The sequence below is a fragment of the Nyctereutes procyonoides genome, unplaced genomic scaffold, assembly GCF_905146905.1.
Source record: "Nyctereutes procyonoides isolate TBG_1078 unplaced genomic scaffold, NYPRO_anot_genome, whole genome shotgun sequence".
Classification (NCBI taxonomy): Eukaryota; Metazoa; Chordata; class Mammalia; order Carnivora; family Canidae; genus Nyctereutes; species Nyctereutes procyonoides.
The window spans coordinates 18720930-18736182 of record NW_026575047.1 but is presented as its reverse complement, the minus strand read 5'-3'; the positions used below and the strand labels follow the sequence as shown (position 1 = coordinate 18736182).

General features: G+C 35.6%; 1 protein-coding gene across 4 annotated transcripts in view; it reads right to left on the bottom strand.

Annotated features, from left to right (window-relative positions):
- WDR19 (WD repeat domain 19) overlaps positions 1-15253 on the bottom strand; it is a 90751-nt gene that overhangs the window by 23471 nt on the left and 52027 nt on the right. For all 4 annotated transcript variants that reach the window (XM_055326128.1, XM_055326126.1, XM_055326130.1 and 1 more), the window contains exons 21-28: positions 14431-14488; positions 11269-11409; positions 11106-11188; positions 10566-10649; positions 9228-9374; positions 8563-8687; positions 6391-6503; positions 4690-4758 (exon numbers count right to left, since the gene is read on the bottom strand). In XM_055326128.1, coding sequence (XP_055182103.1) covers positions 4690-4758; positions 6391-6503; positions 8563-8687; positions 9228-9374; positions 10566-10649; positions 11106-11188; positions 11269-11409; positions 14431-14488 — 820 coding nt within the window. The remainder of the gene's footprint in view (positions 1-4689; positions 4759-6390; positions 6504-8562; positions 8688-9227; positions 9375-10565; positions 10650-11105; positions 11189-11268; positions 11410-14430; positions 14489-15253) is intronic.

Sequence of the window (15253 nt, the reverse complement as noted above, 5' to 3'; positions counted from 1 at the left end):
GTATTAGGCTTAAATGTGAGACCTGAAACCATGAAATTCCTAAAAGAAAACATGGGTAAATTCCTTGACATCACTCTTAGTGATGTCTTTATGGATCTGACTCCAAAGGCAAGGCAAACAAAAGCAAAAGTGAACAAATGGGATCACATCAAACTAAAAAGTTGCACAGCAAAGGAAACCATCATCAAAAATGAAAAGGCAACCTACCAAATGGGAGAAGGTATTTGCAATCTATATATCCAATAAGGGGTTAATATCCAAAATATATATTTAAAAACTCAAAATATATATATAAAAACCATGCAACTCAACTCATCCAAAATATATGTATAAGAACTCAAAAAATATATATAAAAAACTCATGCAACTCAACAACAAAACCAACCTGATCAAAAAATGGGCAGAGGATCTGAATAGATATTTCTCTGAGGAAGACATACAAATGGCCAACAGGCACATGAAAAACTGCTGCACATTACTAATTATTAGGAAAATGCAAATCAAAACCACAATGAGATATCACCTAACACCTATTAGAGTGGCTATTATCAAAAAGACAAGAAATAACAAATGTTGGAAAAAATGTGGCAAAAAGGGAACCCTGGTATGCTGTTGGTGGGATTTTAAATTAGTACAGTCACTACGGAAAACAGTATGGAGATTCCTCAAAAAATTTAGAACTACCACATGCCCCAGCCATTCCATTGCTCAGTATTTATTGAAATAATATAAAAACACTAATTTAAAAAATATGTGCACTTATGTTTGTTGCAACATTTACAATAGCCAAGATATGAAAATTTGCATCCATTCATAGGATGAATAAATATGTCATACACACACACACACACACACACACACACACAATGGAATACTACTCGGCCATAAAAAAGAATGAAATTTTGCCAAATGTGGCAACATGGATGGTCTTTGAGGGAATTATGCTAAGTGAAATAAGACAAAGACAGATACTATAAAATTTCACTCATATGTGGAATCTAAAACAAAATAAAACCAAACAAATTCATAGATACAGAGAACAGACCAGTGGTGCAGAAAGGAAGGAGGTTGGGGGATGGGTGAAATGGGTCAACTATATGATGATGGATGGTAACTAGACCTATGATAGTGATCCTTTGTAGTGCATACAGATATCGAATTATAAAGCTGTACAACTGAACCTTATATAATTAAAAACGAAATTAAGAAATGTAATATCTGATATCTTGTTGTACCTGAGGGCAAGGAAGCTATTAGAGATTAATTAGGATTGTGTCAAAATGCAATTATCATTAATGCAAAGAGACATTTGAGCATAAAAAATATCAACTGCAATGGACTGAAATCAAATACGTTAAAAACCTATGATTTCACAATGATATTAAAAACAAAAGTACCTCTGGAGGTCACCTACAGAGATCATTTACAACCCTGAATGAAATAACGGATCTAGGTAATAAATATTAATGGCTGCTAAAGCCATTAGGCGAAAGGTTGATGGGAAACCTTATAATGGAGGGATCGAGCTGACTGCTCCAACATCCAAAAATCCATTTTAACACCATAAAAACAGAGATGACAAATTATGGGCTATTATAGGCTGAATGTTTATGTCCCCCCTACCCAGTTCATATGTGGAAGCCCTACCCCACGATGTGATTATATTTGAAGATAGGGCCTTTGGGAGTAATTACAGTTAGATGAGGTCATGAGGGTGGGGATCTTATGATGGGATTAGTGGTGTTATAAAAAGGGGAAGGGAGAAATTTCCTGGAAAGGTCATGTGAGGACATAGCAAGAAGGTGGCCATCTACATGTCTGGAAGAGAGCTCTCAACCAAACTGGCTGGCCCCTTGACCTTAGCCTTCTCAGCCTCCAGAACTGTGAGAAATAAATTTCTGTTTTTTAAGCCACCTAAACTCTGTGGTATTTTGTTAGGGCAGCCTGAGCAAATTAAGATATTAGAAACCTACTTAAGCGAAATACATAAATCAAGAAAGACAATTATATGATCTCACTCATGGGGAATTTAAGAAACAAAATAGAAGATCTTAGAGTAAGGGAGGGGAAAATAAAACAAGATGAAATCAGAAAGGGAGACAAACTATAAGAGACTCTTAATCATAGGAAACAAACTGAAGGTTACTGGAGGGGAGCGGGGGGGCGGGATGGGGTAATTGGGTGATGGACGTTCAGGAGGGCACATGATGTCATGAGCACTGAGTATTATATAAGACTGATGAATCACTGACCTCTACCTTTGAAATTGATAATACACTACATGTTAATGGAATTTAAACAAAAATTTTAAAAAATATCCAAAGTAAACCCAAGTGAAATCCTAACAACAAAAAGATATGAGCCTATTGATATGATGAAATATGAAGTACACAGTACCATCTATGAAGTCATTTATCTAAAAAGATCAAATCTGTGTCTGATCAAGTATCTAGATTTAATTACCAGTTGGTGGGAAATACAGGAGATGGAGAAATTTGCATCCTAACTAGATGCTCAATAATATCAAGAAATGACTGTTGGAGAAATTGCAAGGTAATGCTGGAAATGTAAAATGGTTTAGCTTCTTTGGGGAAACAGCTGGGCAGTTCCTCAAAATGTTAAACATAGAGCTAACTCATGTCCTACCAATTCCTAGGTATATACCCAAGAGAAATGAAAACACATGTCCACACAAAAACTTGTACACAAAGGTTAACAGCAGCATTATTCATAAAAGCTCAAAACTTAGAAGTAAGCCAAGTGTCTACCAACTGATGAATGGATAAACACAATGTGGTAGAGTCCTACAATACAGTGTTATTCAGCCAAAAAAGGAATGAAATATTAGTACATGCTACAACAGTTGAACTTTGAAAACATTCTACATGAAAGATGCCAGACACAAAGGTCACATATTGTATGGTTCCAGTTATATAAACTGTCTAGAATATGCAAATCCACAGATTATAATAAAGAATACATATAACACAGCAATTAAGACAGTGTGGTAGTGGTACAGGGGAGACAAATCAATGGAAGAGAATACAGAATCCAAAACCAGACTCACACAAAAATGGTCATTTCATCTAGAACAAATGCTCCATGGTAATTCAGTGGGGGGAAAAATGGTCTTTTGATAAATGGTGCTGGATCAACCAGATATCTATATGGGAAAAAAAGATTCCTGACTCCTACCTCGCACCATACACAAAAGTTAATCCAGGATGGGGATAGGCATAAGTAAGAAAGCTAAAGCAATCAAATCTCTAGAAGAAAACAAAAGAGAAATACCTTAATGACCATGGGATAGGCAATGATTTATCAAATAGGACTAAAAAACACTAACCATTAAAGAAAAGATTCATAAGTTGGACTTTATTAAAACTTAGGAATTTCTATCAAGACACCACTGAAGAATAAAAAGGCAAGCCACAGCTTGAGAAATTTTCACAATACACATTTTGATGAAAAGACTTGTATCTAGAAATTATTTTAAAAAGTCCTACAAATCAGTAAGAATAAGGTGAGATGATACAATTAAAAATTAGAAAAAAGATTTAAAATGCACTTCAGAAAAGAGGCTATCCAAATGACCAATATACATATGAAAAGGTGCTCAGTAATCAGTCTTTAGAAAAATGAATTAAAACCATTAATGAATTAATTCATTAATTAAATGAATTAAATTATAAATTCATTTATAAAAATGAATTATAGTGTATAATGAGATACACTATACATCTATCAGAATAGTTACAATGAAATAGACTGGTAAGTGTTAGTAAAGAGAGCAACTAAATTCTTTCACACTGCTGGTAGAGTGTAAATTGGTATAACTACTTTGAAAAAAATGTTTGGCAATGCCTGCTATGCTAAAATATGTGTATCTTATGACCTAATAATTCTACTCCTGGAAATATACCCAATAAGGCAAAGTGCTACGTCCATCAAAAGACATGAACAAATTTATGGCAACCTTATTCATAACATGCCCAAATTGGAGACAACCCAAATGCCTGTTAACAGAATAATGGTTAAATAAATTGTGGTATAGTCACATAATGGAATACTACACAGCCACGAATAAGAGTGAACTCTTGCTGCATGTAGTAACACACATGCATTAACAGACTGTTGATTGGAAGAAAACTGGACATAAAATAGTACAAAGTATGTATGACTCCATTTATCTGAAATACATAGACAGATAAAACCAATCTATAAGGACAGAAGTCAGAATTGTGGTTACCCTTGGCTGGGGGCACTGACTGGGAGGCAACATAAGAGAGCCTTCTGGGGAGCTGGAAATGTTCTATATCTTGATCTCAGTAGGGGTTTAACCAGTGTACATATCTGAAAAAATGAGTTATATACTTAGGATTTGTGCACTTTATTGCATGCAAGTTACACCTAAAAGAAAATCCAAAGGTTCTTATCTTTTATAAGACAGATTTTGTACCCATAAATAAATGACATGGTGTCTGTGATTTGTTTTAAAATAATACTGGGAAAGAGGTGGGGGTATGAATGACATAAGATTGGTTCTATGTTGATGGCTGTTGAAGTCAGATGATGGGTACATGGGAACTTGTTACACTATTTGGTCTACTTTTGTATGTTTGGAAATTTCTTCAAAAAGTTTTAAAAATATTGGCATTCGCAAAAGTCCGCATTACAGAGTTTACTTACAGTTTCAATTGCCATTTCTATTGCCGCATTATCTTCTGAGCTTGGACATTTCAGGAAATGTTTAAGTGCCTGAAATGAGAATCGTATAGCAATTAAAAATTTTCAGGCTGCTTTCACACTGGGGAAAAACAAAGCTTTCACATACTTAAAGTAATTATAGTTTGTGAAAGTATCTTCCTCTCAGCCAGGGGCTTGCATAGTCTGGGTCTTAAAATAGACACATAACAGGTTGAGTGCAGTTTAAACAATGGAAGGATCCAGCAAATCCTCTGAAGAATTTAGTTCTGACTTCTGGTGAGAAGAGAATAAAAAATCATCCCTCTTTCATTGTGAAGATATAATTATTTTCATTCATTTGTTCATTCAACAAATATTTGCTGCCCACCTGCTACTATGCATATGAGATTGTGCTGGATGCTGCGGAGAATCCCAGGAAGGATATGATATGGCCCCTCTTGTATTATGCACAATCTAATTGGGGAGATCTATGTAACATGATACTATAAGGAACCAATTATTTTAAGTCATAACTGTTTGATTCCTGAACACTACACCACCACACCTATGAAGAAATTTAAGGTTATAAAAGTTTAAAAGACAAATGGGCATTATGGCCCAGTTTTCATAGGTGCTTTGAGGAAGAAAAGCTGATTAAACATAGGGATGACCCTAAAGGTGCCACCAAGGAAAAAGGACTTGAGATGAACAAGTCTGAAGTCTGTGGTAGATGGGGAAGAGGAGAGAGGAATCCAGGTGAGAACAGGAATGGGGAATGGCCAGCGGGAATACAGGTTTCTTCAGTGGAAACAGCTGGATGCCAACAGCTTGTTGGGAAGTTCAGGCTTCTTGATCAATTTGTGGGAATTCTCTTGTGTGCCAGCTAAGGAGTCTGGACTTTAAGTGTCCAGAAACAGTAAATTGGTGGCCAGAAGGCTGAGTTCACACACAGACATGTTTCTTCAGTGGCTGAGGTATTCTATGAATATCTGGGCCCATATTTTAAAATTGGGAGACTGAGACTCCTATTTCTCATGAAAAATCCTATGATCAGGCACTAGTAGGACCAACTCCTGAAAGGCAAGAATTTTCTGGAAGCAGAAGCTATTTCCTTCCGACCAAACAAGTGCCACCCATTGGCCCCTGACCTGACATACAATGAAGGCACAGCTTCAATTAGTTAAATCCCTTGCTGAAACACTGTAACCCCTGCTGTAGGGGCTCTGTAGCAAAGAAAGTATGTACTGTCTGGGGAACAAAATGCAGGAGGAGTTACAGGGACAGAAACTAAAAACAGGGAAGGTAGAAATAATATTGTATTAATCTAATAATAAGTGAGGTGAGTGACCCAGGTTTGAATTAAGTTGATGATTGTTATAATGAAACGGGACAGATGTCAGAGATACTACAAGGAAAGAATGTGACCAGCTGTGGGAGAGAGAAGATGATTTAAAGTTAACTCAGATTCCAGATCTGGGTGTCTGGGAGCATAATATATTTCTGGGGCACCTGGCTGACCCAGTTAGTGGAGCATGTGAGTGTTTATCTCAGGCTCATGAGTTCAGGCTCCATGTTGGGCATAGAGATAGATGGATAGATAGATAGATAGATAGATAGATAGATAGATAGATAGATAGATAGATAAAATATTTCCTATAAGAATTCTTGTGGAATTCAATGCATATTTTCTTGGGAAATACGAACTCGTGAATATTGGCCACACAGCAAGAAGAATTTTCCAGCCTGAAAATGTCTTTTTTCTCCTTCAAAATATAAGGCAATACTTTGATAGTCTTCATTAGTAGTATCTTCAGAACCTACAACAGAAATTCACTGAGTAAAATATCTGAGTAAAACTTGCTGACCTTTTATTGCTAACTTAAAAGTAAGATCTAAAAACAGGTGATTGAAAAAATTTTAACTTAATATCAGAGTTGTTTTCATCACAAAAAACATTCACCCTCATTATACCAAATATCAACTCTGTTCCACCTTCTTTTTACTCAACACAGGAATCAGAACAGGAAATGATGAGGCCTTATGAGAATCTAGGCTGTGGTTTGACATTACCCTTTGTGACTGTTATCCATCTTAAAGAGTCTCAATCTCATTTCCTGAAACAACAGGAACAACCAGGACCATAATCGCAATCATGATGTGCCTAGAGCTTCAGAACAGTCAGAAGTCAAACATAATACATACAAGTGTAATCCATCTCCCTGTCTCAGCAATGCCTGGTTTAGACAACTGTCTGTGTTTATCACACAAGTAAGGAGATAATATTCAAGGAGCCCATAGATGCCATTTACAGATAATAACTGTTTTTCTTTTGGTTTGAAGCTTAAATATGTTAAGCACAGAAGAAGAAGAATCTCAAATCTGCAGGAGTTCCGACTCATTGTTTACACTTACCCAGGGGAGTTGGAGGCCCATTATGATGCCAAGGTATAATGACAGTCCTGGACTTCCAGCCCCAAGGCACACAGGGAGTTTATGAGAGAAGGGGGTAAAGAAAGGTGGAGAAAAAGTAACCGTGTGTGATGCAGGATAAACCACATCCTTCGGAAATGGAAAAAACCTAAATGTGTTAGTGCTATGGTGATTTGTAGTGTTAAGACAGAAATGTCATCTGTCAAGTTAAACATTAATAATTCTAATGTTGCTTTTATCTCTATTTCCTTTTTTTCTTTAGCTTTTTATTTTCTCCAATTATATGAATGGCTTCCTAAGATATTAGAAGATGCTTTCACCTGTTTGAAAGACTGAAATAAAAATTTTCTAATAAATTCTATCATTTCTTATGGTCATCTTGTGAATTTTTAAAACCAAATAACACAAGGGTGTCTGGGGGGATTCAGTCCATTGAGTGCCAGCTCTTGATTAGAGCTCAGGTCTTGATCTCAGGGTCATGAGTTCAAGTCTCACACTGGACTCCACGCTGAGCGTGGAGCCCACTTAAAAAATAAATAAAGAAAGAAGAAACAAAAATAAATTTTAAAAAACCCAAAATAACACAAAGGGATAAATATTTTGTGACTCCACTTATATATGATGTACCGTGAATAGTTAAATTTATAGAGACAAAGTAGAATAGTGGCTACCAGGGGTTGGTGGACAGGGAAGTGGGGAGGTGCTGTTTAATGAATACAGGGTTTTAGTTCAGGATGATGAAAAAGCTCTGGAGATGAGTGATGGTGATGGTTGTATAATAATGTGAATGTACTTAATATGACTGAGCGGCACATGTAAAAATGGTTAAAATGGCACATTTATGTTATATACTTTTTCTACAATAAAAACAAAACAAAACACTACCACAAATAACATTATGTGTGGCCCATAAAATGAGAATCTGAAAATTATTTCAGTAGTTTCTAAGAATAATTGCAAGCAAGGGAAGAAACCTATAAGCAGGTGTTCTCAGACTATAAAATTCTCTTTTGGACTTTCTTTTGGAAAACCACATCTTGTGTATATCACTCTTCATCAAAGAATAACCATATAATCTTAATTTGTAAGTCACTTTTAAAAATTCATGAAAATATTTCTTAGAAAATTCCTTTGTGTTTTCTATCACCTTCATTTTGGAACTTTGTTTTACTACTGGTTGACAAACAGAATTTGGGAAATCTGGCCTCTTTTAGAGGTTACCCAAAAAACTTAATTTTTGAAAATGGTCTTATAATTCCATTTCACCTTTAAGATGGTAGGAATCTTGAAATCTAACAAGTAACATATAGATATGCATGTATCTACATATAAATGGTGTGTGTGCGTGTGCTTATGGGCATGCCAATCTGATAATTAGATCCTAAGGGTCAAGTATTTCTATGTCACAAATCTTTAGGAGAAATTTGGGAAAACAATGGTATTTACCAATAATGTCTGCATAGATTTCCATTTTGTTGTGCTGCTGAGCCAGCGTGAAAGCTTCATTATTACATTTGGACATAACAAGAAACTGGATGGCAGACCCGTAGTCACCCAACTGTAGGAAAAACCTAAAACAAAGTACTTTAATCACCTTGATTCATTTAAAATAAGTTTGTCATTTACAAAATCAAATCTTTTTGCAACTATGAGAAACCACTTAAAAATAAAAATTAGCGATCTCTGGGTGGTGCAGTGGTTTGGCGCCTGCCTTTGGCCCAGGGCGCGATCCTGGAGACCCGGGATCGAGTCCCATGTTGGGCTCCCTGCATGGAGCCTGTTTCTCCCTCTGCCTGTATCTCTGCCTCTCTCTCTCTCTGTGTGACTATCATGAATAATAAATAAAATCTTTAAAAAAAATAAATTAAAAAAATAAAAAATAAAAAAAACAAAAATTAGTCAAACTGCAGTTCTACACACTACATATGCTTATATTTGAAAAATGAACTCTTACACTCTACCAGAAACAGACTTTGAATTTAAACACTTAGACCTACCAAAAAAATGAAAAGGAATAAATATTCCCTTTGAATGTATTTATTTGATGAAGGGAAGGGGCACTTTCTTTTAAGGCTAGTTTTTGGAGGTCCAAAAATAATGCATTCTGTTACCTGGCTACCATTTTGGCGCCATCCAAAGACTGGGTCTCTCTGACAATACTGACAGCCTTTTCGGGATTGTTGAGGTGATCCAGATAGATGCGGATTACGCTGTTCCATTGTTTTGCATTCTCATAAGCCACAACAGCTTCTTTGTATCTATAAGAAATAATTTGGTTCAGAAAAGCTTTCTTAACACCGTCACATTTGGGGGGAAAGTGTCAATAAATTGGACAGTTTTTTTTACTGATGGTGGTTGCTTATTTTTCTTGAACTGTGTCCTTCATAGGAGAATATAAGGAATCATCTCACTAAAATGTGTTCTTTTTAGAGGTCTGATAAACTAACAGTAAAGTGTTAATATCAAATTGCTTTTTCTCGTCTAAACCGTATCATTTTTTACCTTTGCTTTTTTTCCTCACTGTGCTGTTGTTTTTTGAGTGGGAATGGAAACTTATTTTAAAGAAAATACAGACTATTTCACATTTATGGATACAGCTGAGGGTGATAGAGAAAATCTTTGCACGTTGACCTCTAGATGGAGCTCAAGACTTCTCTTCCAGACGAGCTCTCCAGCTCTTTCCCTTTTAACAAGATACTTACTGTTATATCTGTTTCCTAAGGTTGCTTTTCTAAAAGTAGATGGTACTGACCTTTAAAAATCTTTTAACGTCTATTGCCAAATAATTTTCCAAAGGCTATAGAAATTATACTCCCATCAATCATGCATACAGAGTACGTTTTGATGATTTGGTGATTAGTTTAAAATCTTCCATGATATGATAGGTTAAAAAATAACATACTGTTGCTTTAGCTATTATTAGTGAGGTAGAACTTTTGTATGTTTGTATGAAAAGCAATTTCATAATTGTGTTTTCTACTCTGGGATTCCTTGACTTTGAATTTCTTATATCAAGTTGCAGGGAATCTTTGTATATTTAGGATATTAACTCTCCACTGCAATATCTTGACACTGTTTTGCAGCTCATACTGTGCAGTCATAGGTGTGGAGTTCATATTTCTTCACTGCTCTTGTCTTCTGCATCTGTAAGTTATCCCTCTTAATAAAATGAGGATCACTTTGTTTTAATGCCATATTATATCAAAATATCAACTTTTAGTATTTAACTCTCAAAAGAGACAGTAGCCTATATATCTGAACACACAAAGGATCAATTGAGGGATATAAGATATGGGAGAAACTGAACAGTCTGGCACTTCAGGCCTGGCAAAGGGTAAAGATGTTTTCTTCCTCCACTCTGCCTTTCGTAGAGGTACAAAGGTGGATGGTTAATTTATCAAACTTACACAGTGCTTTCAATTTGTATGAATTTGAGACAAGGTACAAACCTTCCATCTGCTTCTTTTGCTTTGGCATACTGCAGGTGAATCTTTGGGGAAGCAACACGAGGCAGAAGCTCACCAACTTTTGCCCTAAAATGTAGATTTAGGACAATAATGTCAGCACTATATTCACTCCCAAAGTAGCTCCTTACAATCAGATGTTAGTTTTTAGGATTCAAAACACAGTTCTCATGATCTTTAAAAAAATAAATCTTGCTTCCTACGGATAAAAGCAGACATAACTGCTTTTCCTTATGACACCCCACCCCTGTCCTTCTCTGTGAGAAAATGAAGGTTAGTTCATTAGCTCTTCGAGGACAATAGGGCTATTTTCCCTAGTAATGTGTCTGATCAGGGATGTCCCCACACCAAATTGACAGGATGTACTGTTTTTTTTTTTTTTTTGGAAAGCAAACTATGAATATGAACTCCTCTAAGAAGAAGGAGAAAAAGAGAAGCGGGAACAGGATGTACAGGCAGGAGGGCAGACCACCAGGACCCATTCATTTCCACACCTGCTCAGAACAAACTGTAGCAAATTCTTACCAATTCTTACAGCGGATGTAAACAGAGGCTGCTTTGTCAAAATAGAGGCCTTTTTCATACAGTTGGGCTGCTTCTGAAAATTGCTAAAGTAATATGAGATTATTAAAACACTGAATTTGTTACATATAAGATTGCAGGAATATTTATTCAGAGAAAAGTATACCTTCATATTCTCCAAGATGGCTCCACAGTCTCTTTTCAGGACCCTGCTGGGATGCTTCAGGGCCTGGTTAACTCCTCGGCGTATGTCTCCCATTCGTATGGACATCTGGGCCACTCCAGCCAGACAGAGTTCATCATGTTCCTGGAATTATCAGGCAAATAACTAACAAATCAGACCCTGAGTTATACTAATGTATTTCAGCCAAACAATTACTTTCTCAAATGAGCCCAAATGTTACTTCCATTAATCCTTTCAGGCAAATCTCTCAAGATTATGAAATAACACTGAATCCTTTTTTTTTTCCTAAATCACCTGTTACAAAGTTATATATATATATTTAGAAGCCTACATCTTTTCAAATACCATATAATTTCACTCATATGTGGAATTTAAGAAACAAAACTGATGAACATAGGGGAAGGGAAGGAAAAATAAGATAAAAGCAGAGGGGGAGGTAAACCATAAAGACTCAACTCTAGGACAAACTGATGGTTCAGGAGGGGAGGTGGATGAGGTAATTGATGACAGGCATTAAGGAGGGCACTTGATATAATGAACACTTGGTGTTATATAGAACTGGATTCACTAAATTCTTCCTCTGAAACTAATAATACACTATATATTAACTAACATGAATTTATATAAAATAAAAAAAAAAACAACTGAGGGTCACTGGAGGCAAGGGGAGTGGAGGGACAGGGTAATTGGATGATGGACATTAAGGAGGGCACATGATATGATGAGCACTGGGTATTATATAAGACTTGATCTACCTCTGAAACCAATAATACATTATATGTTAATTGAATTTAAATAAAAATTTAAAAATGTTTCAAAAAAACAAAGTCATCACCCCCCCAAAAAAAGTCTAGATCTTTTATGTTTAAGAACAAATTTTTACTACCCCTTGTCATAATGCCTTGTATATCTTTGTATGTCTTCTTGGTATAAAATTTTATATAACAGGTAATATACACAGCATAAATGCTATGAACAAAATTATGGAAAAACCATTTATCAAACTGAAGATTTCTCTACTAGACATGATTAAACATTAAAAACTTTATGTAAAATTAAAATTGTTTAATTCATTAAAGATAACTAAATAGCTTTCAAGTAACTAATCTGGACTAGTGAAATATAATGTCAGATTGCATCTTATGTGAAGCAGCATATCTGGTGGAACACTGTGTGATGATGGAAATATTCTATATCTGTTTGGTCCAATATGGTAGCTAATAGTCACAAGTGGCTATTGAACAGTTGAAATATGGCCAGTGGGACAGAGAAACTGGATTTTATTTTATTTTTTTAAAGATCTTATTTATTTATTCACGAGAGACACAGAGAGAGAGAGAGAGAGAGGCAGAGACACAGGCAGAGGGAGAAGCGGGCTCCATGCAGGGAGCCCGATGTGGGACTTGATCCTGGGTCCCCAGGATCATGCCCTGGGCTGAAAGCGGCGCTAAACCACTGAGCCACCAAGGCTGCCCGAGAAACTGGATTTTAAATTTGATTTAATTTTCAATAATTAAAATAGCCATGCAGTAGTAGTTACTGTATTCACTAACACAGATGTAAGAAAGTACATAAAATATATGTAGCCAAAGAAAATATCAAAACCCCGAGTTACAAGGGCAAAGGATATGATCAGGCAATTCATTAAAAAAACAAAAACAAAAAAACCATATGCTTGACCAATAAATAAAACACGCTCAGCTTCACTAATAATAAAATACACACAAAATACCTTTGTTTTGGCTTATGAATTGGTAGATGAAGATAAATAACATTCTGTGTTGTGGGAAATGTGGGGGAAAACGAACACTGTCATATATGGCCAGGAGCTGTGTGAGTTGCTATAAATTCTTCTGGAGAGCAATTTGACAATAAAAAAAAATTAAAAGCATACATTTTATGACCTAGAAATCCCATCTGTAAGAATATGTCCTTCCGAAATACTATCTCAGGTAGTTATTGATACATGCATACTCGATAGAATATTCATTGCAGTATTTTGATAGTAAAAAAGCAAAGACAATTATAATTCAATAAAAGAGTAGATTAAAAAACTGTGCTATATATTAACAACAGAATATTAGAAACTCTTAAATGATTAAAATTGATTTGTATGTATTGACTTCAGAGACCATCAAGAAAGCAGAATGCTGCTTTTCGTAGAACAGATTTCAGTTGATCATTGCTAAATGAATAGAAATGAATGATTTCATATTTAGTAAAAACCCACATTTCATACATATTTGTATGCTTACAAGAGATTCTGAGTGGAAATATATAAAACTATTAACAGTGGTTACCGGGCAGCCCTGGTGGCCCAGCGGTTTAGCGCCACCTTCAGCCCAGGGCGTGATCCTGGAGACCTGGGTAAGAGTCCCACGTTAGGCTCCCTGCATGGAGCCTGTTTCTCCCTCTGCCTGTGTCTCTGCCTCTTTCTGTGTCTCTCATGAATAAATAAATAAAATGTTAAAAAAACAAACAAAAAAACAGTGGTTACCACCGATTCGTGTGATAGAGGAGAGAATGGTGGATTCTCCTTTCTCATGTTACACAGTAGCGATTTTTAAAATTGACTATAATGAAACTGTATTACTTTTGTAATAAAAATTCTAGATATAAAACAGGAAATAAAAAGATTTTCAATCTTTGCAAGACATCACGTAAAAACATCAATTTTTACTGCAAAATTTAGCTTCTTGAGCTAAAATTCTGGGATGGGAGAATGAGCTGGAATAGTGTAAAGTACATGCTTTCCAGGATCATCATAAAAGATACAGTGTGACAGATGAAATGGCAGAAAGGACTTTTATGGGCTGGGAGTTCACTTTACAGTGGTTATTAAAACTTTTTTAAAGAGTGAAGGAAAAGCCTCGTGAAAATCATAGTTAGCCTGTAAGTGGGAAGGGACAAAAATTTTACTTCCAACATTAATAAGCATCTCAGGTTTAGCATACAAGGGACGATGTATTTTTTTCATACTGATAAAAATATTTTCATCTTTAGTTTGTGTTTTTAACTGATTTAACTATATCCTTGAAAAAGAGCTCACCTACTAGATATTGAGTAAATGCGATTCACAGCATGGCTTTTTAAATAAAACTAACAAACCTAAAGATAATTAAACATATCTTTATTCAAGGTTACCTTATGATCACCAGTTATTCCTTTCTCATAATGAGCCAAAGCATTTACATAATCACCCCTGAAAGAAAAATCAGAGTGAATTTTAATACATATTGAAATATCTCATTTCCATATACAATATTTAAAAGATAATCTTTGTCACTGAGTTGTTTGAGCTCACAAAAGATGTGATACACAACATATAAGATACTGTTTCAAGTGTAGTTCATTATTATTTTGCTACTTTAAAAATAATTATAGGAGTGCCTGAGTGGCTCAATTAAGCATCTGACTCTTGATTTCAGCTCCGGTCATGATCTCATGGGTCATTAGCCTGAGCCCCATGTTGGGCTCCAGGCTGAGCACAGAGCCTGCTTAAGATTCTCTCTCTCCCTTTCCTTCTGCTCCCCCACCTCACATGCACTCTCTCTCAAAAAAATAATTATTATAAAGCTGGATTACGCTACATTGTAGGGTACTTACTTTGTAGTATGTTAGGCATTTTGGGGAGCTACATTAAATGTGATGGGCCACTTTTTGGGGGAATCCTTTGTGTTTAAAAATTATTTTTAAAATTCAAGTATAATTAACACACAGTGTTATGTTAGTTTCAGGTATATAATAATTCATCTATTCTATACACTCCTCAGTGCTCATTATGGTAAGTGTACATTGCATTTCTCAATGTAATGACCCCTTTCCCTTCAGCACAGAAATTTTGTGCTCTAAGACTCTGTCACCCTCAGGACACAGATGGAGGGCCAAGGCATTTGTCCCATATGTTATACAGTAAGTTTGCAATCAGTCCTTTTTAATATATAAAATTACTTTTTTTTAAAATAAG